At 32.8% G+C, this 24,532-nt stretch overlaps 2 protein-coding genes across 5 annotated transcripts; one reads left to right on the top strand and one right to left on the bottom strand.

Annotated features, from left to right (window-relative positions):
* Positions 1-2,822: 2,822 nt before the first annotated feature.
* Positions 2,823-6,492, bottom strand: LOC110410917 (uncharacterized). 4 transcript variants are annotated; one of them, XM_021420856.2, is made up of 4 exons: positions 5,919-6,492; positions 4,100-4,143; positions 3,615-3,885; positions 2,823-3,253 (listed from the first exon to the last, which is right to left on the bottom strand). In XM_021420856.2, exons 1-4 carry the CDS (start codon positions 5,974-5,976, stop codon positions 2,964-2,966), a joined length of 663 nt encoding a protein of 220 aa, XP_021276531.1. In that variant the 5' UTR covers positions 5,977-6,492; the 3' UTR covers positions 2,823-2,963. The 4 variants fall into 4 exon arrangements, with proteins under 4 accessions (XP_021276531.1, XP_021276534.1, XP_021276533.1 ...); XM_021420859.2 differs by lacking the exon at positions 5,919-6,492 and adding an exon at positions 5,751-5,820; XM_021420858.1 differs by lacking the exon at positions 5,919-6,492 and adding an exon at positions 4,802-4,881.
* Positions 6,493-12,581: 6,089 nt separating this feature from the next.
* LOC110410429 (pyrophosphate-energized vacuolar membrane proton pump) lies at positions 12,582-18,168 on the top strand. Its single transcript, XM_021420096.2, has 8 exons — positions 12,582-12,979; positions 14,683-15,257; positions 15,354-15,733; positions 15,818-15,904; positions 15,987-16,317; positions 16,822-17,232; positions 17,373-17,432; positions 17,534-18,168. The coding sequence occupies exons 1-8, from the start codon at positions 12,718-12,720 to the stop codon at positions 17,738-17,740; spliced, it is 2,313 nt and encodes a 770-aa protein (XP_021275771.1). The 5' UTR covers positions 12,582-12,717; the 3' UTR covers positions 17,741-18,168.
* Positions 18,169-24,532: the final 6,364 nt, after the last annotated feature.

The following is a 24,532-nucleotide window of genomic DNA, read 5'->3' as shown; positions in this document are numbered from 1 at the left end:
TAAAAATGAGCTTTGGATGGCTCTTTGTGCCTTATCTTTTACTTTCTAATAAAACTTTAAAAGTGAGATTTAGATGGCTTGGTGTATTATCATTTAATGACCATCAATAGAATGTAATTATCAAAATGATGATCTTCGAGCATTAAATTATTGAAAAAATATCATTATAATTATTGTTATATATAAAAAAAATATTCCGTCTTTAAAGGGTTGTTTTGAATCAAAATTACCATAAATGCTAGAAGATTGTTTTCATAAATCATTTATTTAGATTATTAGATGGCAAAAGTTATTTCAGATTATTGTTTCTTTTTTCAATGCAAGTTTTTCTCTTAACTCTTTTCGAACTGTATATATAATCTCCATGGGCAACTAGTGTTCATATATCAAATCATGTCAAGTATTGTGCTACATAGTTTTACATAACCTAAGGGCCGTTGTTGATTATAAAATCATGCATTGCCTCTGGATACAACAGTCACATGTTCTACTTGGTTGTAATTTTGTTCTACTGGAACACACTACTTTGTTCTGTTGCCATAAACCATACAAACCCGGCCTTTGTAAGTATCTTTGATGGGGTTATATTTCTTTCTTTTAGATGAATAATAATTCTTTGCATGCAGCAGTTATCTGTGCAGCTGCTTCAGTAATAGCTTTTGGAAGTCGTTTTATTGAAAGACAGAGATCTGGGAACAACATATCTATTGATTCTAGTGTCAATCGAGATCAAGAAAGGGAGATGTAAATTGACAGTGTTTTACACAGAGGTGATACCTATAATAGGAACCAAGTAATAAGAGACCAATTGCAATTTTAAGTAAGAATAATTTACTACAATCAAGTAGATATGTGTCTATGAGAGAGCAAGTGATTAGATTTTTACATTTAATTTGTCATAATGTAAAACTGCTAGTGATTGAATTGAGATATTTTAAAATTATCTTAAAATCAATATTGAAATTATATAAAGATATGATTAGATTATGTTATGATTCCGACCTCACTTGAAATAAAGAATAATAAAGTACAAATAAATTTATGAGGACAAAGTAATGATACATGTTACATATATTTTTCTAAAGTTTTATCCTAATATTTTGCATATTATATAGTAGAAAATTAATTTTTGTTACTAAATTAAAATAAACAAATCTACAGCATGAATTTTTTATCAATAAAAAGATTGACATGTATAACAAAATGACGTTAGTTGTTGGGAAAAATATAACAATTGATATAAAGTTGAAAGAGAAGATTGAAGCTGACTCAATATGTATGCACTGGGACAATGAGGTTGATGAAGAGGTCGGACGGGGACAACAGTTTTATCATTTGAGACTTCACTACCGCAATCTCATCGCAAAAGGGGTCACAGTTCCACTGTTGGAGATGACAAACTTGACAAAATGTCCTAAAGATTGAGAGATATTGCCTTCGATGTTGTGGTCTTTTATGAGCAACTGATGACGATGGAAGGGCTGGATGAGGTATTTCTTGCCTTTGCTATTTAAGGTAAAGGCGTTCATGGTCGAGAGTGCCAACTTTAGAAGAGTTTGGTTGGAGAATTTCTTGTATCCTAGGGATAACAATTAAAATTTTATGGTTTATGCAAAGTTTATTGATTGGTTGTTAGATGATTTTAATTACGTAGAAGGATTATTTGTAGGTCACTTTCATTTATTTATATATAATATATTAAATGTTGGAAAAAATCTTTTCAATGTTGATTTATTTATGGTTTTATGGTGAAAAATTAATTTTTAAGGGCAAAAAAATTATTTTTCAGTTTATATAAATAAGAAATATTATTAAATTTTGTAATAAAATATATTTTATAAAAAAATTAATTTTCGATTAACAAACATATTCACAATTGATTGTTATTTAAGTTCACTCTATCTATACTATATTTCTTTAACATATAAAACAAAAACAGAAAAAAAAAGAAATGTGTCCAAAAAACAATAGTGAAACCAAAAAATGTTTGAACCGGGCCTTAATCACCTGTATCAAGCCCACATAAATTTAAAATCACTCTATTTCATTATAAATTGAGGTTTGTTCCATAATCAGAAAAATAATTTATTGGTGAAAAATTTTTTCTACGTAAAACATTTTATAAAAAAATTTAATATAAAAATAACTTTTATTTAGAAAATTTTTTATGTAAAATATTATATTAAAAAACTTAATATTTTCTATTGTTTGGATAAACTGTTAAAAATATTTTTTATTGTTCGTATTTTGTAAAAAAATATTTTTTATCATCACTTGAGTATTAAAATAATAAATAAGAGTTGAATAAAAAATAATTATGTCTTTTGATTTTCAAATTAAAATTAAGAATTAAAATAAAAATAAAAAGATAATAATAATATTTTTCAAAACATTTAACCACATGTTATAATAAAAAAAAGTTTCCATTTCCAAAAAAAAATTCATCTCATCATTTTTTTCCAAATCACTATAAAAATATCAATATTCATCAATTGTGTAAAACATTCAAAACTTATATTTATAAATGTGTATTCATTAAATGACAATCATTAAAATATTCTTTGTTATAAGTATTAGTAAAATTTATTGAATTTATAAATAAAAATATTAATAACATGGACTGATTTTATTAAACATATTTATTTAATTTTAATAGTATTGAATAATTTAAATATTAATATTTTAAGTCAAAATTTTTTAAACTAAATATTAATATATTTTAATTATTTTAATATTTTCAGTTAAATATACAGGCAGAGCATTTTCAAGCCTTCATGGCTCTCAACTGGCCGTAATACTGGCAATATAACGCATGGTAAAGATCCTAATCTGTAAAACTTCAGCTTAGATCACAACAAACCGCCTGCATTTTATGCCCTAATTAAGTATGTCATATTTCTTCTAGAAAATTAGTATGATAAATGTGCCCACCTCTGTACAATCACTCCTTTCCACTAGAAGCATCAAACTTGTGATAGTGAACCCGAACATAAAGGACATGGCGGGTCACGCCTATCCTCGAGGCTTGTTCTCTCTTCCAAACAATCAGCATGATATACATGCCCACAAACTAGAACTGCCACGACAGAGAATTCACCAGAAGCCAGTGCATTTCCAAGTAAATAAGGTTTCCGTCTCAAATGCTTCTGGCATATGCCACAAACAATCTTCACCTTGTCAAGTGATACTGCATCCATCACCAATGAACTAGACGTTATTCGCTCTGGTCTGCTAAATGCTTTTTCCCTACCATCTGCAAAAGTTGCAAAACAGAAGTCAATATGGCAAAAAACCATAAGCAGAGAATGTTGAAAATTTTATGCCGCAAAAAATGCTGAGACAAGAAATGTAAGTTTAAACTAGCACCATTTTATTGAAGCTCATATGATTCAACTCTTTAGTTATCTAAACAGTGAAAGAGAAGAAAGAACATGACTTTCTGAAATTTTGCTGAGAGTTTGTTACTATAAAGTTAAGTTTGGTATGAGTCCCAGCATCTTGTTTTACAATTTGTGCAATGATCTTGATGAGATAAAAAATTCATTTCCCAACTGTTACATTCTATGGAAACATAGAGATTCTTGGCATGAAAACCAATAAGAGTTGCATACAACCTCCATGGCATGCAGACTCTGGGCAGTAGTGAGCAAACTTGAAGGGTAATCTCTCATCATGTAAAGGACTAAACTTGCCATGAGAAGTTGATGCATTAGCAAGGCTGCCAGAATTCCGGCGTGAGTAGTGATGGCCATAGTAATGGCGTGATCGTTTTAGAAATATGGAGCGCCCAAGATTGTACTGGCGATGAGCAACAGAAGAGTTGGAATTAAGCAGCTTCACAGAACTATCTCCAGCATCCATGCCAGCATCCAAATTCGAAGAATGCTATAGAATAAGGAGAAAAAAATAACGAAACAATGCAGACAATTCAGTTGAGAAAGAGATGATTAAGAAAAAGCAACAGCATAAAGATATCTAAGACTATTCTGACCCACGGTTGAATCATCTCCAATTTTCCTTCATCAAGTACAAGATGCATCAAGATATGTTAGAAATGAAGAAGAACTATTTTCAAATATGAATAAAGAAAAGAACAAACCTTTTTGGATAATAATTCCGTTCCTGAAGAGCACGGCATGTCGTCTGCAACATTCAACATAAAGCACAATGAGTATTCACATTCTGATTGTTTACATCTAAATGGGAAGCTGTTCTTAGCAATTTTCACAACATTGGATTATTAAACTGAAGATAACAATCAAGTCCTCCATTGCATGAAGATATTTCTTATTCCTTGATTTGAAAGCAACATGACCAAATCTCATCATGACACATCAAGATAGCAATCCTATGTTAAACCAAAAATAGGGATAACAATTCAGAAATAAATGTAGCAAATTGCAGAAGCAAATGCAAACATGGTACACTTAAAGACAAGTAAAAATAGAAACAGAACATCAAAAAGAAAAAAAAGATAATTTCTGTTTCGTTTCTAACACAAACAGGAGCAGATCAACTTAATAACATATATAGAAGGCCTAGAGGTTGAAGAAAATAAAATTGAGGTTCACTTGTTATGATTCAAATTTGATGAACCTGAAAGGAGGATGTTCAGCACAATGCATTCAAGGGTACGCAAATTGCTTCAATGCTACCATGTAAACAAACTCAATCTAGAGGTCCTACATTCAGTAATAAAATGCTAAACATCTTGAAAGGCGCACATGAACCTAGACAATTTCCAATCAAATAAATCAGAGAATAAAATTGACAAAAGGAATATGTACATAAAGGCATATACCACATAAAAAATAAGAAGAAGAAAAAAGGTTGGCTTCAAAACTGTTTAAGCTATTGTAACCTATATAATTCCATTAGTTGTCCTTGCAAATAAAGGTCAAGATTAGTTATTCACAGCTATAATAAGGTGGCCTAACAAGGCTAGAGGAGTTCAAATGGCATAGGCATAAAGCGGTTTACTGACAGTAGAGAAGTTGTAATGTCATTCCTGAATATAACTAAAACTGAAAATTTGTGGGCCAAAGAAGTTTTAAAGAGGCAGGCATAGAGAATATAATCTCTCAAAAGCATATAACCACTTTACCATACAAACTTTGCAATATTTATCAACAGAATTCTCTAAGTTTCACAATAGCAAGTAGGCTGGTATGATCAAAATACAATAAAATTAGGTAATGACATAAAAGGGGAAAGAAGCCAGACTGAGCTCTGTCCTTCAGAAGATTCTAGGCAACAGAACTGATCATTGCAAACATAAAAAGAAAAGGTTGGATAGCAGAGTGCTAGGTAGCAATTAATTAAGTAGAAATCAGAACTCCATCAGCAAAACTAACCAAGCAAGGGACTGCATTATATCAAAATACAAGCATTGATTGTCCAACCTATTTTCTAACAAAATGAACCTCCTTTCCTCTCCATATCTCATATTGCATAAAATCCCAGAAATGTACTCAGTACCCCATATCAAATATTCACATCAACAACAAGCATTTCCATTATCAATGAACAACAAGAGTAGCTTAAATTAGCAATTCAATAAATTAAAACCAAGAGGTATCAACAGCGAAAACAAGAAGCAAAACGTTAAATAATCCCACCTATTAACAAAGTGACACATATCAAATATAGCGGAAAATAACTAAAAACAATAATGAAATAAACACTACAAAACAAACCTGGAAACCCCAATTCTTAATAAAGCAAGAATAGACATACACTTAAAAACAAACCTGGAAACCCCAATTCTTAATAAAGCAAGAATAGATATACTCAATAATTATTGCACCGAATTCTCACAAAATTGGCCAACATTATTCATACACCCAAATATCTCTTTTTTCCAAAACTTTATAGAAACAATAAATAAAAAAAAAGAAAAGAAAAGAAAAGAAACGTACCCGAAGAAGAAGGAAGGTCGAGATTGTTAGGTTGGGAACTTCTCTTTCTCTTCCCCATAATATTAAATTCAGACAAAGAAAAAAAAGGAAAGAAACAAAATATAGTAAATTATCCCAAATTAAAATGGCAGAGAAAGTTTTTTGGGAAGTAACATTCAACGGCTGAGAAACAATAACCCCAAAATTAATTTAAAGTGGCTTTATTTTTTTATTTTTTTAAAAGGATTTTTGGGCTATTTTTGGGTTTTGGGACTGTACGGTCAGTAAGATTTTGTAGAGAAAACAGCAGTAACTGAGATCCAAGCCGGTAGTCGCTTAGGTGTCCCATGAAAAAATTATATTCTTAATAATAATAATAACGATTTATTTTGACAATAGAAAAAGGTTTTATGTTCCAAATTTGCTACACATGCTTTATTTCTATGATGAATTCGTTTTTGATTAAAAGATAATCTAACTTTAATTTGAATGTTAATTAAGTTTATTTATCGAAATGTTTTTGGTTGTGCATTCGTTCAGGAACACTTTGCTCAAGACGAGGTTAGGAGCAACCGAAAGCTGCCCGCTGGGCCTCTAATCTCTATTTGGGCTTTGCTTTGTTTCCCAAAGTAAAGGGAGACCGACTTTGTGCTCTCTTGGAAAAGCAGATTCTGATAATTTTCTTTTTCAAAGCAAAAATGCGAATAGGATAATTGCAAAGAAGTGGACAGAGTTCATCATTTTTCAAAACTCAAATCCTAGTGCTTTTGCTTGGAGGCCTGAAAAGGAAGATGGGCCAAAGCAACTTTTCTGCCTCTATCCAAAGAGAATTTTGCCTACAGCAACATCTCATTATCTCAAGTGGGAGTTTGTTACACGTCTAATGCCTTATGGCTAATCTAAACTTTTAATACTTATCTCTATCATTAGAAAATTGCCAAGTATGTATATGATTCAACTTACAGTAGTCCAATATAATGAAATACTACAAAGTTAATCCCACCTAATCTCCACGATAGAATAAAGGGATTTATGAATGTAGTTGCCGACATACATGTTAAAAAACCATTATAAAGAAACAACCAAATCCTCCCTTCTTTCATGTTTGCTCACCTTTAACATAAACAAGGCTCGCACCAAACGGTTTTGTTGTTTATTTTTAAACAACAAAATAATATTTGCCTTTATGTTCAACGTCGTTCTCACTTGGTGCAACTGCTCCTACCTTAAATAATGTTTGCGTGCAGGTTTTTCCTGTTCTAAAAGAAGCACAACACGTTGGGGATTCCCAGAATTAGTCTTGTATGGATGAAGCTGTCATTGGTCTATCTGGCATCGATTGGGACAACGTAAGAATGTTGTTTCAGAATATTAATCTTACACTGAATGTGACGTATGCCCAAGAAGTTTGTGCCATGGGCTGGCTTTGATAATGTTCGATCGAGAAAATGAATTGTCCGATTGCAATTGGGCATCATTCTATTCAATCATTAATTTAGGGTGATTTACATAGGCTGGCTCATACTCGATTATCTTCCCAGCATTACATTCGTATCACATGGAAATTAATTTGGGTTTGTGAGAGTTTGATTAGGAAAACAGATTAATATTAAGGAATAGGTAAGTGTTTATTGCTTGCAAGGCAATTATGTTAACCGCTGAATGACGGACAACACCGTGCTTGCGGTGCCTTCTTCAGTCAATTAAGTCTTTGACGTTAACATTAATGAAGAGGATGGGCAAATGGACAACTTGAAGCTTAATAAAAAGAAAGAGAAAAATCACTCAAAAAAAAAAAAGATCTTAATTATAGTAATTTATATTTTATGTATTGGTAGTTAACAATGTGCGGCGGTTGATTTGTTTTTCGATTTTTGGTAACAATTGATTAAAAATTTTTACAATATAACCAACTGAATCTCATAAGATGTAATATCGGTTTTTGTCGGTTCGGTCGGGTTAGAGAGAGAAGGAGTCAGGAAGAGGCAGAAAGCAAGAAAGGAAGGAGGAGAGAAATTAGGTCGGCGAGCTCAGGGGGGAATTTAGGACTGTGACTCATCCGAGGGAATTTAGGTTGCAAGGCGGGGGGAAATTAAGCAAAATGGTAAAACGTAATTTTATCTTCAAAAAAAAAACTTCATCGATTTTTCGATCGATTTGGGAGAAAGGAATCCCCTCTCACGATCGAGTCGACCGATCGGAACAATCGACGGCAACCGACCGCCGCTCTGTCCTATTGGCAGCTGCGCCAATATCTTATGGATTTAGCTTGACTTCCAACCAAATTCAGAAGGATTTTCCAAGTGCTTAAAGGAATATTTAAAAATTTTTTTATGAAGAAAAAAATGATGAAAACTCCACGTTAACGACATTGAAAATAAAGTACCTCTTACTTTTTGGGAGCTAGAGAAAAAGAAGTCGCAACTGCTTGGAAACTATCAAGTATTGTACTTTTACTAAAGGACCCGCATGCCAGTGGCCTGTGGGCCTAAATTTTTACATCAAAAACCGAATGCACCTTGTAATAATTCACATATATGTACATATAAGTCGAAAAGAAGCAACCAGCCATAAGTGTCAGCAAGGAATAGAAACGTGAAGAAGGTCATCTTTCAACAAAGCTTTATTGCAAAATGACTACAGGCTACAAGCACATAATTGGGAGAAATAGAGAGCGGGAGAGAGGGTCCATAGATACCATATCATTTCAATAATAAGACAACCCTAAAATTTCATATTCAGACAAAAGCAAGTGGATCCGACTGATTTTGGCCCGGTCTATGTAATTTACTCTTCTCTAGCTAAATGTCACTGTTACTAAATCAAGGGTATTTATCTCTAAATTGTCGTTACCTTATTAGCAATTAAATTTGAGCTATACAAAACAAGATAACCCGTGTTGAAAAAATGGGATCATATTGATAAATCAAATCAGTTGATTGCGAATACGTGGTTTATTCGGTCCAATTAATGGGGATTGATTTGCTGGACGGACTAAATCGATTTTTGTGTTAAAGTTTTATTTTTTATTTTTTCAAGCGATAAGATTTGAACTCTTACCTTTTTAATTATTAATTAAAACTCTTATTATATATCAAAAGTAATTTTTATATCTTTTTATCATATATTTAAAACAAAAGTTTATTTTCTAAAGAAAAAAAAAACGTTGAGATGGAATTAATTACTTAAATCAAGAATCAATGACATAGCCAGTTCAGTCTTAATACTATGCTTTTTTATAAATCTTACATTCTCTTTTTAAATATTCAAATATAAGATTTTGAAAAAAAAATTAATTAAAAACTAATTACTATAATTGAACTAAAATGAGAATAATGGAATATGGTTTTAGAAAAAAAAATTAAGTTCAAGTTGTAAGTTTTTCTTGTAATAATTTTTTTTTGCTAATCCACGTTTTTAAAAGCATTTAGTTGGTGTATTAATGTAATTTTAAAAAATAATCATTTTCGGCATCAATTTTGATATTTAATGTAAAGATTCTTTAAAAATACCGTTTGAATAAGTTCTTTAAAAACATTATAGTTAGAATTTGCCTTTGTCGTTTAAAAAGAGATAAATTAATCATATGTTATGCTGGCAGCGCCAATAATTAGTTAATATAGTATTATTTCTAAAAGCGTTGGCAAAGGAATCACCAAATATTGGCAAAAAGCCAGGCTGGCCTTGGATCCCTGACCATGGATTGCTTTGTTTCATTAGCAGAACTAGCCACCTAGGCCCACCACCACCAGTTAATGATTTTACTTCCAGTCCTCGGCGAAAGCGGAGGCTTTGTTGACGTACAAATATCCCAAAATAGAAGCCGAAATAAATAAAAAATTACGAGTACTACACTCTTAAACAGGGAGACTAGACATGCACCCTGGCAAAGGACGACAACAAAAAAGGTGAGATCTGGAAATGGGGCGAGGCCGTGAGGGTTAGGCACAGAGACATGGGGCTAGAGCCGATGGTCCCAAAGTGACCCGTGACCAGTGACCAGCCATGACAGCACAGTCCCAACAGGCCAGCCAGCCAAACTTCGCTCTCCTCCGACCAAAGCATCCCCATTTTCCTTTTTTTTTTATTTATTTTTTATTCATTGTCACGCATTATTTTATTGGTGATCTGTAATGTCCAGTAGGCACCCAACGGTTGCCTTCTCTCTTTCTCTTCGAAGATGGCACGACAAAATCCGTAATTTGAAGTTCAAAGTGTGTGTTTAATTTTAATTTTACTGACAAGGAATGTTTAGCTTTTCTTTATAAAGACTATTTGAATGCCAATTCATTCAATACGAGAATATGAATCTTTACCTAAAATCCGATTAATATCTCTGACTATAAAATAATAGCAAACCAAAATATTTTAAGAGAGAATCCCATGTTTAGAACAAGTGTGAAGATCATGCTTCCCTGCATTTGTGGAGTTTATGCGAAGTGTTTGTCAATACCTTTAGCATGGTTTTAAAAAGAGGTTGCGAATTTGGGAATCATGTGCTTTGTTTTAAGGTTAATGGGCGAATTTATTTACAATGGGTTTTATCACTAATTTCAGCCTCATATAATTGAAGCAAAACGCATGTCTATATAGGATATTTTAAAGCCTGCATGCCTAGTGCAAATTTGTTTCACTAACTATTGAATTGTTGTTCATTTTTCTTCGTTCAATTTTTCTTTTTCATGAGATTAAGGGATTGATTCTAATGATAGTGATATATTAACTTATTATTTACTTTTCAACCTTATATCCTTTCAAACATTTTAATCTTCCTCACAGCATTTTTACAATAATTTCAAAGGATATTATTCCATAAGAATTCCTCGCAACATTTGTCGAACATACGTTTCCTCAGCTTGAACTTTTCTGCGAACCGCAACAGTAGTGGTTGGCCGAGGGAGGGAAGTGTTGCATTTGATGCGAAGAAAGTTCAGATTTCAAGAGTGGGTCCATGCGAGGTTCTTTGTGTTGGCTATGAGGCTGCCTGCCATCTACTTTGGGTGAACGGTCCTGATCTCCTCCTCTTCTTAAATGTTTGGTGGGGCCTAAGTTTTTTGACGTTACATGATTGATAGCATCATGCAAAAACGAAGTAGTCACAACTCCCACACCACAAATTTAACCTCCCTAACAAAAACCCCCCAAAAAAAATGTAATTTGTTTTTTAAAAGAAAAGAAGAACCGATTGAGGCACGCAATGCGTCTAGAATACGCCGTCGTTGGATTTATCCGAATCAACGCCACGTCGTCAAATTCCAAAAAGAATAGAGGAAAAGTTTCTTCCCAATCAGGTTAAGGGCAAATCCTAGACAAAACAACGGTACTTTGCGTTCATTTACGGAGACGATGTCGTTTTCATTGCCTTGCGTTGTCCAAGTGAGAAATTCCCTTGCCATAGGAAAGTTCTTGCCAAATATAAAAACATATTCGTTGCATTTGGTCCATAATTTATTGTAATTTTGACAATCAATTATTATTTAATTTTCAATTCAATGAGACAATGACTAGATCAAGCCACTGTTTTCCCCTCATTTAAATATGTTCATATTATTTTGTGTGCAATACTCTTTGCTAGCCAAGATAGATCATCCTAATTATATTGCTGTGAAAGTGAACATTAATGTAATAGTTAATTGTATCCTAAATTGTTTCTTTTATTGAGAAAATAAATTTGATTCTTTAGATAAGAGATATATGTATATATTATTAAATTAAAACCTCGAATATATGAATTATTTTTTTAAATATAAAATTAAATAATTAAAAGTAAATTTTGTTTATTTTCCTTTTTTGCACAAATATTTTATCATATTCTTTAACTAATATATATATATGTATTGAATAGCCTTACATTTAAAATCTATGATATTCTTTTGACCATATCTTTGCAAACTTTAATATGTTTCTCACTCAATTTATTCTTTTTTTTGCAAATTTAATCCTGGCTTTTTTTTTTAAAAAAAAGGATGTATGTTAATCTTATTTTAACACAAGTGGCAACCATTGTTATCATCATTATATCCGAATTACCACACGCTAATAAGTTAAATCTAAGACAATTATTGAGAAATAATCATGAAAAAATTTTGGAACCAAGTAATTGCTATCAAGTATCATACTTTACTTTCCAAATTTACAATAATTGCGACAACAAAAAAACCATATATATTCACTTTTTCTTTAAATTTGTTAACAAAATTTTAGAACGGGTTAGGTAATAATCATTAGATTTAACTGATTTTAATTTCCTTAAAGTTTACTTTTTTTTCTTTAAAAAATATTTGCAAAAATTAATCAATTTATAAATAAAATATTGGAGGTGAACTACATAAATATTGACGCGTTAATTAAGGAAAATAGCTTAAATAACAAAGTGGGAACTAATTAACATTTGTCAACAAATTTACTTACTTTTCAAATTAAAAAATTGAACTGGTAAATTATATTAGTTTAAATTCCCATATAGTACAAAAAATAGGTAAAAAATGACAGTTATTTTCACTAGTTAAACGTAGCGGTAAAACTTTTATACTCTCTCTCTTACTCTCCATACTTATCTGACCGTCCCAACTAAACAGTTCTGATTCTTCCACTTCTTATAATTTAAAAAAAAAAAAAAAAGAGAAAGGAGAAGAAAATCTTTATTTTCGCACTTATTTTTTTCTTGTTTTCCACCGCAAACTTTTTCCTGTATATAAACTCTTATTTCTCTCCCATTCTCCTCTCACTGAAAAATAAGGACACTTCTGTTTCTTGTTTACATACACACACACTCTCTCTCTCGTCACTTGCATTTCGTTTCTTTGGGAGGGTAGTAATTATGGGGGCTTCGATTTTGCCAGATCTCGGAGCCGAGATCCTGATCCCGGCCTGCGCCGTGATTGGAATTGCCTTTTCTTTCGTACAATGGGTTCTCGTTTCCAAGGTGAAGCTCTCTCCGGGTCGAGAGTCGGGTTCCCCCGGGAACAACGGCGCGGGTGCAAAAAACGGGTACGCGGATTACCTCATTGAAGAAGAAGAGGGTCTTAATGACCATAATGTTGTTCTTAAATGTGCTGAAATTCAAAACGCCATCTCTGAAGGTTGTTGCTCTTTTGCTTTCTTCGTTTAAAGGTTTTTGCGATCTGTCTTTTTTTTTTTTGGTGACAAATTGATCCTTTTGGTCTTATTTTGATTTTTTTTATGTTGGGTTTCCATGATTTATTTTGGGGTTTTTTTTTCCTGTTTGCATGTCTGAAGTAACTAACTGAAATGGTTTTTGGAGGACGGGTTATATTTTTTTTTTGTGAAACGTCTTTTTATATGTTTTGAGAGTTTAGATCTTTTGTTTCTCATTGTGTGTGTGTGTTTTTATGTTTGGTTGGTGGAGTTTTTGGTTTGTCTGCATAAATTTTGGTGTTGTGTAGTGAATTATTGCTGGGGAAGAAGAAACAGTTTTGGAGCACGAGGCTTCTGATTCTTCATGTATTCCTATGTTAAAGTATAAGTATTTTTTAAAAATTTTTCTGATATTTATTTTACTTTATATTGAAGCCATGAAAAGCTACAGCATGTGCAAGCTGCCTTAATTTTATTATATACATATGTATATATGTATGTATGTATGTATGTGCGTGTGTGTATGTTTTTATTTATATAATATGTGCTTCAATGAATGTTTTCTTCAGATCGAGTATAGGGGATGGGGGGAATCTGGAGTTTGGACCTACGTGTATTTATTAATTATATCTCACAACCAACATTGATTTGGGTTGTTGTGTTATTTTTCTATATGCACATTGAGAATATAATTGAGATCCAGGCCTTTCTTTTTTGAGTTTTGAATTTTACGTTTTGTAACACATGGATTATGCATAATGACATTGAAAGACTTTGGACATTTCCTCATAATTGCATGCTTACTATGTGAAATTTCTTTTCCTACTGATTAATAAGCGGATGGAAAGTTGAACGCTGATGCTTCCTGGATTGGATTGTCATTGATTCTTTATTTGAGATCTTGTACCCTTTTTGTTGAATTTGAACCAGATCTAGAAGTCTTACTTTTATATGGGGCCTGAACTAAGTTTCCAGTGGCCAGAACTTTTCAATTTGTTTACCCTGAAAGCCTTACTTAAAAAAGATATAAACGTTGGATGATTTAATTATTTTGTCTTAAATATATGTTTAGTTTCTTTTTTTTTTTTACCGTTTCCGTAAAATGTAAGTTATGTAATGCACGAGAGACTGTCAATAGTAAAAGTTGATTTGAGCGAATGATGCACTGTTTTAAGATAGGGTATGCTTAAAACTTTATTTCACTTTTGGAAAGCCAGAAGCTTTTGAATCATTTCCATGCTTCCAAGGCTGTAACATACTGAGTTTAATTTTTGGTGGACCATTTCCTTGTTTGTTTCTGCTTTATGGGAGATTTAATTATTTCTACCTTTTTTTTTGTAAATTAAATGTTAGAGTTATTAAAATGCAAAAATATATTTAGATCTGATATGTTTTAATTTGCTGTCAACAAAATGTTATACTACAAAGTGCAAATACTTTTCTTTTAGAGAGAAATTCTTTCGATTCTATCTGTTATGTCATTGTTTCTGGTACTTTGCCCCGAATAATCAAGTCAGAAGAAAACAAGAAGACAAAAGCTTGTACCATAGACAGTGTTCATGACAATATGCTTGTGTAACAAAGGACTTCGGGTTTTTATCTAGTTGTGCTGGTTATTGCCTTTTCTCTGGGTAATTCCTGTAAAGACTTTCCCAGTTAGCTAATTTTGGGATTTATGAGTTTACAGGGGCAACCTCATTTCTTTTCACTGAGTACCAGTATGTCGGCATTTTCATGGTTGCTTTTGCAATCTTGATTTTCCTTTTCCTTGGCTCGGTAGAGGGTTTCAGCACTAAGAGCCAGCCTTGCGTGTATGACCAATCCAAGATGTGCAAGCCTGCTCTTGCCACTGCTGCATTCAGCACCATATCTTTCTTGCTTGGTGCTGTCACTTCAGTTGTTTCTGGCTTTCTTGGGATGAAAATTGCTACCTATGCAAATGCTAGAACCACTCTGGAGGCAAGAAAGGGAGTTGGAAAGGCATTTATCACTGCATTCAGATCTGGTGCTGTCATGGGTTTTCTTCTTGCCGCAAATGGCCTTTTGGTGCTTTACATTGCCATCAACTTATTCAAACTCTACTATGGTGATGACTGGGGTGGTCTTTTTGAGGCAATCACTGGTTATGGGCTTGGGGGATCATCTATGGCTCTTTTTGGCAGAGTTGGAGGAGGAATCTATACCAAAGCTGCTGATGTAGGTGCTGATCTTGTGGGCAAGGTGGAAAGGAACATTCCTGAGGATGACCCTAGAAACCCAGCTGTAAGTAACATGTCTCTATGTTTATCACAACTTTGAATTCAGAAAACTGAGTGGTTGTCCTCTTGGGTTGTCACTGAGTTGCTTCCTTGTTTTCAGGTGATTGCTGACAATGTTGGTGATAATGTTGGTGATATAGCTGGAATGGGATCTGATCTTTTTGGGTCTTATGCTGAATCATCTTGTGCTGCACTTGTTGTTGCTTCCATCTCTTCTTTTGGCATCAATCATGAGTTGACTCCAATGTTGTATCCTCTAATCATCAGTTCCGTCGGTATCCTTGTTTGTTTAATCACCACTTTATTTGCAACTGATTTCTTTGAGATTAAGGCCGTAAAGGAAATTGAGCCATCATTGAAGCGTCAACTTATCATCTCCACTGTTCTCATGACTGTTGGGATTGGCATTGTTAGTTGGATAGCTCTTCCATCTTCCTTTACCATTTTCAATTTTGGAGACCAGAAAGATGTGAAAAACTGGTGAGCTCTTATTGCTTCTTTTTGAGAAATATCAGGAGTCATGTGCTTGCATTAGGAGTGTCTAACATTGAATATCTTTTGCAGGCAACTATTCTTATGTGTTGCTGTTGGTCTTTGGGCTGGCCTAATTATTGGATTTGTGACTGAGTACTATACTAGCAACGCATACAGGTATCGATTTTGGTAGCATGAATATCCTTTACCTGTCCTTTATTATCATTGATTTTGACACGTTCTTTTCTTTCTGCTGCAGCCCTGTGCAAGATGTTGCTGATTCCTGCCGGACTGGAGCTGCAACTAATGTTATTTTTGGCCTTGCATTGGGTTACAAGTCTTGCATTATTCCTATTTTTGCTATTGCAGTCAGTATTTTTGTTAGTTTTAGCTTTGCTGCTATGTATGGCATTGCTGTTGCTGCCCTTGGAATGTTGAGCACGATAGCTACTGGATTGGCTATTGATGCCTATGGTCCCATCAGTGATAATGCTGGAGGCATTGCTGAGATGGCTGGCATGAGCCACAGAATACGAGAGAGAACTGATGCTCTTGATGCTGCAGGAAATACCACTGCTGCTATTGGAAAGGTTTGAATTTTTTTTTAATAAAAATTTTTTCGCTTAAGCACAAGGCTTTCTTTCTTATCTGTTTTTAGTTGATATGGCATAACAGTTGAGAAGCAGGTTCTTTTGTTTGTTTGTTTGTTTTGGTTGGCACTGATGTCTTTGGTGGTATTGAATATTCCATTGGTCCAATGAAGCGGCTCATTTTTGCTTTTTTTTTTTTCCAATCCTTTTACTTTATTTAAAATTGAAATTTCTTTTTCTTAAGAGTCATTCAATTTCTTTATTACTTACCTTTTTCAATGCATCCTGTCTCCTTTAAATTTAATTTTCCATGAGTAATTTTTTCACTCCTTGACCAGCTTTGATTTTTTCTGTAGTTTATAACTCAGAAGTAGTTTTCTTACTAAAGCCTCAGAATGTAGTTCCAATTTTTGCTTGATGTAGCATTTATGTGTCTGCTTGAATAATCTTCTTGTTGTATTAGTGAGTTAAAGGCATTCATTTGAGCACTGCATTTCTTTCCAGGGTTTTGCCATTGGATCAGCAGCCCTTGTGTCTCTTGCCCTCTTTGGTGCCTTTGTGAGCCGTGCTGCTATTTCAACAGTTGATGTGTTGACCCCTAAAGTTTTTATTGGTTTGCTTGTGGGTGCAATGCTTCCTTACTGGTTCTCTGCTATGACCATGAAGAGTGTGGGAAGTGCTGCTTTGAAGATGGTTGAGGAAGTGCGCCGGCAATTCAATACGATCCCAGGTCTCATGGAGGGCAGTGCTAAGCCTGACTATGCTACCTGTGTTAAGATTTCTACCGATGCTTCCATCAAAGAAATGATCCCTCCCGGAGCCCTTGTTATGCTTACACCCCTTGTTGTTGGAATCTTTTTTGGTGTGGAAACTCTCTCTGGTGTCCTTGCTGGATCCCTTGTCTCTGGTGTGCAGGTAATGTTAACAAGTCCTAATATTGTGTATTAACAACCTTATGATTTGGAATTGCATGTTAAATTCTTGAGATATTGCTTGAGGTCTTTCATACGGAAGATTTCATCTTAATGTTGTTTCTGTTTTGGTAATGTTTGCAGATTGCTATCTCTGCATCCAACACAGGGGGTGCTTGGGATAATGCCAAGAAGTATATTGAGGTACCAATGATTTGACTGACTTCCTATGAGATACTCTTATGATTGACGTTTTGAAAGTAAAGGTTCTGTATTTATGCTCTGGATTTTGTTGTGGAATGCAGGCTGGTGCTTCAGAACATGCAAGAGCTCTTGGTCCCAAAGGATCAGATCCACATAAGGCAGCTGTTATTGGTGACACCATTGGGGACCCTCTAAAGGATACATCTGGGCCATCATTGAACATCCTCATCAAGCTAATGGCTGTCGAATCACTTGTCTTTGCTCCCTTCTTTGCTACACATGGTGGGCTGCTTTTTAAGATATTTTAAGAGAAGACAAAAGTTGGGCCACTGGTCTACCGATTACAGCTTCTATGGGTTCTTCTCTTCTAATTCTCCTTTTGAAGTAAATTTAGTTTGTAGCACATTTTGACTCTAGAGACCATATCCTCTTTTAAGGTAAAATCGGCAGTGAGAATTTGCCCTTGCAAAGGGTTGACAATGACATTGATGATGATGATGATGATGATGATGATGATGGTCAATCTAGAAAAGAGTTAAAACCCCATTTTTAGTATTATTACCTTTTGTTTTTATGAAGCAATGCTTTTGTTGCCCTTGCTCAACTTTGTTTTCTTCTGCTGATATCCATTGTCATACTGGTTATTGTTGACACAATACATCTTGGACTCTAAATGATTCAAAGCATGGAGTATTGAAAATTTCAGGAAAAAAAAAGGTGCTCTTTTGATTTGTTATCTTTTTGTTAGGCATTGGGGAAGTTGTCATGAAGCTCAAGTCAGCCTGCATTTGAGCAATGCGAGGTAACAGAGTCTCGGCAATGAAGAATAAACAAGTTATGAGCAATCTTTACCTACCATGGCTAACGTCTTCTTACTTGCACAATAGCTCGTCTCATGGATGAAACATTTACAGCCTAAATATAGGTGGAGCTAAAGTCTTGCTATATTTGGTGCGAAATTAAGTTGCAGCCATCTCCCTAGAAATATTTGCTCCGCATTCTCAGTTATCGTCAACAAACTCAATGAGTTATTCCGCATTTACTCAGGGCCAAGGACAACCTAAGTTAGAAACCTAATGGCCATGTAATGACAGAAGGACAGCCCATGTAGGAGAGTGGATCAACATCTTCATTACTTTTACGTTAATTTAAAAGATTAGGTTTTAATCCAACTTGCGTGACTTTCTTCTAACCTAATACTTATAATGAAGTTTATATCAGTAAAAGATGAGATAGGTGTTAGAGTTTTTTTTTTTTTATGTATGTTTTTAGTTTGAAAATGTAAGTTCGTGATAAATAATATTATAATAGATTCAAACAAAATCTCTTAAACTAAATGGAAACCCTTCCCTTCCACATGGGAATTACAGATTGAGATCAGTTGATGAGTTCAAATATAACGGATGAGACGGAGTACGTTTAAGTTTATATATATAGAGGCTATTCCCGTATCAAGCATGTTTTTTGACTAGTAAATATAAGCAATGATAGTACCAACTTGCCTGATATAGAATTAATAATTATTTGTCTTTTTTTGTTACACCAATTCAATTCCATAAATATTTAGGCCATTCATGAAAAGGATCTTTTAAATGACATTAAATAAATGAGTTTTTTTTCCTTTTTTATTATTTTTTTTCTTGAAGAAATAAGCTAACCACCTTCAAAGAAAAAAAAAATGGACAAATGGAAAGGTGAGGAAAGGGTAGTTGAAGTTTTGGGTTGCCATTTATCAAACATGGAGAACATGATATTCATGATTTAGAATATTTTCTATTTGGTTTGAATTTATTTTTTTATTTTTGTTTTGAATATTGTTATATATATGTCTAAAATTAATATGTTAAAGTCTTAAAAAAAAAAGATGTCTGCAACTATTAAACAATTTCAAAATATTGTAAAATGATCTAGATATATTTAAAACAAACATATATTAAAATAAAAAATTTCAAATACAAACCAAGATTAATATTTATACAAGTTTAATTGCATATAAAATGATACGAGATGGTATTATTATTTGTAGATGTCTAATTTTGACTAATCATTATTTTTTTAAATATTATCTTACAGTATGAAAAAAATATAAAAAATAAGTCTGTAACGTCAAAAAAAAAAAGAACAAGAATAAGTTAGTTAAGTATGAAGTTCAAAAGGGTAGAGAATTCATTATTCTCAAAATTGGAAAAGCTATTTGATTTTCTTTGCAACTTCATCTTCCGATTTCTCAGTGAAGCCATCTGTGAATCAATCTCTTTTATCTCAACCAGCATGCCAGGTTTGTCAATCCTTGTCATAATGTATTCTTTGGTCTTGGCTATATAAGCATTAAGACATTTAATCTAGCAACTGGATTTGAAGACATTTTCCATGGGCGGACTTACATTAATAAATGTGATGTCACAAGATATCACTTGTTCACTGAAAGGTTAAAAGTTTATATTTGCTGTACTACTTATGCTAGAGTTTTTATATAGTTAATGATACCAATAAATTTATTAATTTTTTTACAATTTTGTAAAGAGTGAGATTAGAAACTCTAAGTCAAAGTAGATTTATTAAAATGTAATTTATATACTATTATTTAAATACTGAATTGAAAAGGCAACAAAAAAATTCTTTATATAATTTAAAATTTTATTAAAAAAGTCAAAACCTAAACTACTCTCCACCCCTTTCCAAAAATTCAAATCTTACTCTTGAGACCAATAGTGACACTTCTTTTTCTCGATCTTTGATTGCATTTTTTACTCTTTTAAAACAACTCATCTCTAGGTTTCAATTGTAAATAATTTTCAACTCAAATTAAGTTTTTAAATACTTCATTTGTAAATATTTTTTGATTATTTTGATAGTTTGAGTCATAATTATAATCTAGCTAATGAAAAATAGTATTGCATGTCAAATAAAATCTTGAAGAATTAAATGAATACACTGAATTTACATTTTTTAATTTAATGTTAAAACTTTTAGTTTATGGATTGTAATATATTTATTTTTTTAATTATTATTATTTTAATTTTGACACCATTTGGAAAAATTTTTGAATCAGTCTTTGTCACGTGGCTTACCATTTGCTTTAAATCCTAATAAGATATGTCTACTCATGGGGAAAAAGCAATCTTTAAGGCATTGCCCAAGATGTCCATAATGGCTTTGCTCAAGATTTTGTTATTAAAAAGCCAGAATTTACTTTTTACGTTATAGATACGCTTTAAAAGCTCCAAGTATTGCGACAAGACTAAAATACCATGAAAGTCTTCCAAATGAGTGTCAGAAGCATTATTTTTACGTTCTATCAGTAAAAAGGATGACACACAGTAAGTAGCAAGAGAAGGTCTAACAATACTTAAATAAATAATACTAAGTTATTTGGAGTACCATTAAAAGAAAAAAAAGCATTGCAAGTTGCATTTGGAACACCTCTAGAAGAAGAAGAAACATTATGAGTCGTATTTGGAATACCTTTCTGAGAAGAAAAAAGATTGTGAGTAGTATTTAGAACACAAAACATTGTGAGTAGTATTTGGAACACTTGCAAGACAATAAGAAGTAAAAGAATTCTGACTACCATTAGGAGAAAAAGAAATGTTGCAAGCAACACCAAGGGTAGCATAAACTCCAAAGTTGTTTTAAATGCTTCAAGTAACTCTAAAGGTTCCACAAAAATGGTACTTGCATTGTTATGTTGAGTTATTCCAAAGCCAATACCAAAATTCATGTTACCTTGAGTAGCCCTAATAGCACTTTAATCAACTCCAGTGGTGGCGTTCATATCGTCACCAACATTTTTCATAGTAAAAGGTAGAAAATTGGTCATATATATTAGACTTTCTTGTATTGTATTACCTTTCACTCCTCTTCCTAAATTTAGATAACCATATTTGGGAAATTTCTCCTGAACTGACTCATTACTCAACTCATAATCATTCATGTAATCACATGACTCTTCTTCACCCTTAGACTTTGAGATATCTTATCCCTCCACCTCTGCACTTGGAATTGATTTTATTTAAAAAAAGAAAAGAGGAGTTTAGTAACAAAGTGAAAATGTAGTAAAGAGGGAAATGAAGAGAATAAGGAACAAGCTTACTTAACAAGAGGTTTTAATCCTTTTGGGAGGAATCAAGCCAAAAGACACGTCATTATTATTGATGGAAGGAACTTGCAGTTTCTTAATATTAACTACAACAAACTAGGTCTATTCTTGAAGACAGTCTCTCTAATAAGCAAAACCACTAACAGTGTAGGTGCATATTCTATCAAAGGCTGGGACAACATAGTTTTTGAACTTATTCACTTGATGATTAAGCACCCCAATAAGAAATAGGGAAGTACAAGTGGAGAATTTTTCAAGTAAAGGGGGTTTTGATGGAGCTAGCTAATTGTACCAAAATTGATGTGCCACTCTATAGGGAGAATATTCCTTAATAGACAATGAGTCCTTATCTGCACTTGAACTAGTCGTCTCAATCATAGAAGGCAATGGAAAACTATGAATCCACAATAAAGAGTTCAATCCACGTGAGCCTAGTTTTCTAGTTTTGAATAGTTGTTTGTCATAATAAATAGTTAGATCACCAAAACCATTATTCGATTGCACACAAGGCTTTAGAGTAAATTGATTTGCCTTATCCGGCACCTCAAGAATATTATCCTTGGAAGTCTGGTCATGCCACGCCCAAGCCCTATAATTGTCTTTTAAGGTTTTACTCATAAAGGAAGACACAAAAGATTGATGAACGTTAGATGTGGGGCACAACTGTGAAATATCTTCCATAAACACATTTGAATGAATGATACATCCACATAAGTTAAGACTTTATAGCGACTCTTAAAGTGATATAAGTCTAACCTTTTATATGAAGTGCCTAGTATAATGCAATAAAAGGAAAGCTTATGCCTTTAGTAATCTTAATTGCATAAGGAATAATTAAAGATGAGATCTTATCGTTTAGACAACTTGGGAGGACATATCGAGCTAGCCACATAATCAACAAAGCCACTAACTCATGAACGTGATCTCAATACTTAACAGGACTTCTCTCGCTTTTAATATTGAATTTCTTATAGAAGAGTCCTACTTAGTTAAAATAGCGCTTCATCCTAAAAGCTTTAACTTGGCTCTTAAATAGGTTTATAAAGAACTCCTTGACACTTTCTTCTTTTCTAAAAAGTATAATGGAATGAAAGTCACCTCGCATAGCACAAGGAAGTTCTAAAAGAATGTGCATATTTTGAAAAGTAAAAGTAAACTCTCCTCAAATAGTAATCATAGTATATGAAAAGGTACTTTTCCTTTCAAGAATGACATGCCATACTTCAATTATAGTCTCTTTATGAATATGGAGTTTAGAGGTGACTCTTAGAACATCAAGGACTCCAGCTTTGTTGAGAGTAGTCACGTAGGCAAAATTCTTTAAGACTTTCTCTATCTAATCATCCCTACCAAGGACTCATTGTGAGTTAGATCCAAATTTAGTGCAAGAAAGTTAGAATTCACTATGTTCAAAACTAAACTTCAATACTAATATATTTGGGATGGAACACTTTTTATCTAAAGCGGCTTTACTACAAATACGGTCCCAATAATAACCAGTTGATGCATATGGATGCCTACTTACTTGTTTTGCATGCATTATGTCCCAAATGCAATCTTCTCCTATTTCCATAATGATATCATCATCTCAATTTTTAAGCATAGGAGGAACTTTAGCAGTCCTCTTTACTCACATTTTCTTAAAAAGAGAAGTTGTAGTAGTACCCTTTCTCTTTTTTCCAAGAGTAGCCCTACCAGGCTTACCATAGCAAACTTTTAATGTAAAACAAGTCTTGGCCATCAGATGAGAAAGCGAAACTCCTAACCAACAAGCAACCAGATAAGTATTCACATATTACATTTTATTATCATTCCTACATATGCATCATTACATCTTTAAAATTACAATAATGATCAATGTTTGTTTGTTTATTCTATCTTTATGTCAAACAAAATAGATAAGAATATATATATATATATATATATAAATCAATAAATATATACCAAAAAACAAAACTTGATTGAGGTGCTGATGTCACACACAAAAAAAATTCCTCTTTGCAAAAAGCTATGTTTTAGAAATATTAAATAATTAATTTTTTTCCCTCTTCCCTTATAAAAGCAATATAAAAAAAAAAGAGAAACAAGAAAAAATAATATAAAAAATATTATTGCAAAGAGAATTTACTTATTCAAAGAAATTTAGGGAGAAATATTAAAAGTTGATTGTGAATTTTTGTAAAACTATTTTCAACTATTTATAGACTTTAAGGAATTATTTTCCTAATAGAAATCTAACACTTTAAATTTTTTAGCAAATCTTTTACATCTCCTTGTTTTTCCACTTATATCTCTACTTCTCTCCATATTTTCTACAACTCTTATCTTGAACTTTTTCTTATTATCATGGTAAAAATTGGTGTTCAAGTCTACAACAAGCCCACATCTTACTTGCCTAACTAAAAAAAAATCTTATAACTTATTATCTACTTTAGTAAAAACGTGTCACGCAATTACTTTATAAATCTAAAACATCCTATTATTTTTTTTTTGGAAAATGAGAATGTACTATATTCACATTGAGCAACCTGTTTGTATTTCATTTAAAGCTTGTAAAATTTTTTTAAGGAAAATTTCTCTTCCTTTTTCTCCTAATATATCTAAATAGAATACAATTCATTTTAGTGTTATCATAACTTCCCTCACTTTCTCAGCCCAACTCTTTCTTTTGAAACCTCAGAATTCTTTTGAACTAATTTAGTAACTCAACCTAACCCTTCCCAAGTCTGACCTGAATTGACACCAAATAATCCAAAGCCTTCCCAGTAGGCAATGAATCTTCTCCAAATGCCTTCTCACGAATGTGTAAAGCTTTAAGTGCTAGTTGCTAAACTTCTTCATCCTATTCTAAATGGAAAAGATTGACGACAAGATATGACATTAGAAAAGCGATCAATAAATATTCCTCTAGCAACTTCTAACCTTTTCTTCCTTTTCCCTCGGTATGAAGTAGTTCTACCACATCTATTTTCGTATTCTCCATCATGCTATCATCGAAAGG

Source organism: Theobroma umbraticum, unplaced genomic scaffold (assembly GCF_002168275.2).
Source record: "Theobroma umbraticum cultivar Fairchild unplaced genomic scaffold, ASM216827v3 scaffold_56.0, whole genome shotgun sequence".
Taxonomy (NCBI): Eukaryota; Viridiplantae; Streptophyta; class Magnoliopsida; order Malvales; family Malvaceae; genus Theobroma; species Theobroma umbraticum.
Note: the sequence above shows the minus strand (reverse complement) of the source record. Positions and strands in the feature narration are given on the sequence as shown.

What these genes read in the sequence shown, in the direction of transcription:
- LOC110410917 (XM_021420856.2), bottom strand. Translation starts at nt 5,976, where the DNA reads ATGGGGAAGAGAAAGAGAAGTTCCCAACCTAACAATCTCGACCTTCCT. An exon ending in CGGAATTATTATCCAAAAAG is followed by an intron (nt 3,886 to 4,099) that starts GTTTGTTCTTTT and finishes CTTATTCTATAG; the next exon opens with CATTCTTCGAATTTGGATGC. An exon ending in AGAGTCTGCATGCCATGGAG is followed by an intron (nt 3,254 to 3,614) that starts GTTGTATGCAAC and finishes CAACTTTTGCAG; the next exon opens with ATGGTAGGGAAAAAGCATTT.
- LOC110410429 (XM_021420096.2), top strand. Translation starts at nt 12,718, where the DNA reads ATGGGGGCTTCGATTTTGCCAGATCTCGGAGCCGAGATCCTGATCCCG. An exon ending in ATGACCCTAGAAACCCAGCT is followed by an intron (nt 15,258 to 15,353) that starts GTAAGTAACATG and finishes CCTTGTTTTCAG; the next exon opens with GTGATTGCTGACAATGTTGG. An exon ending in ATGCCAAGAAGTATATTGAG is followed by an intron (nt 17,433 to 17,533) that starts GTACCAATGATT and finishes TGTGGAATGCAG; the next exon opens with GCTGGTGCTTCAGAACATGC.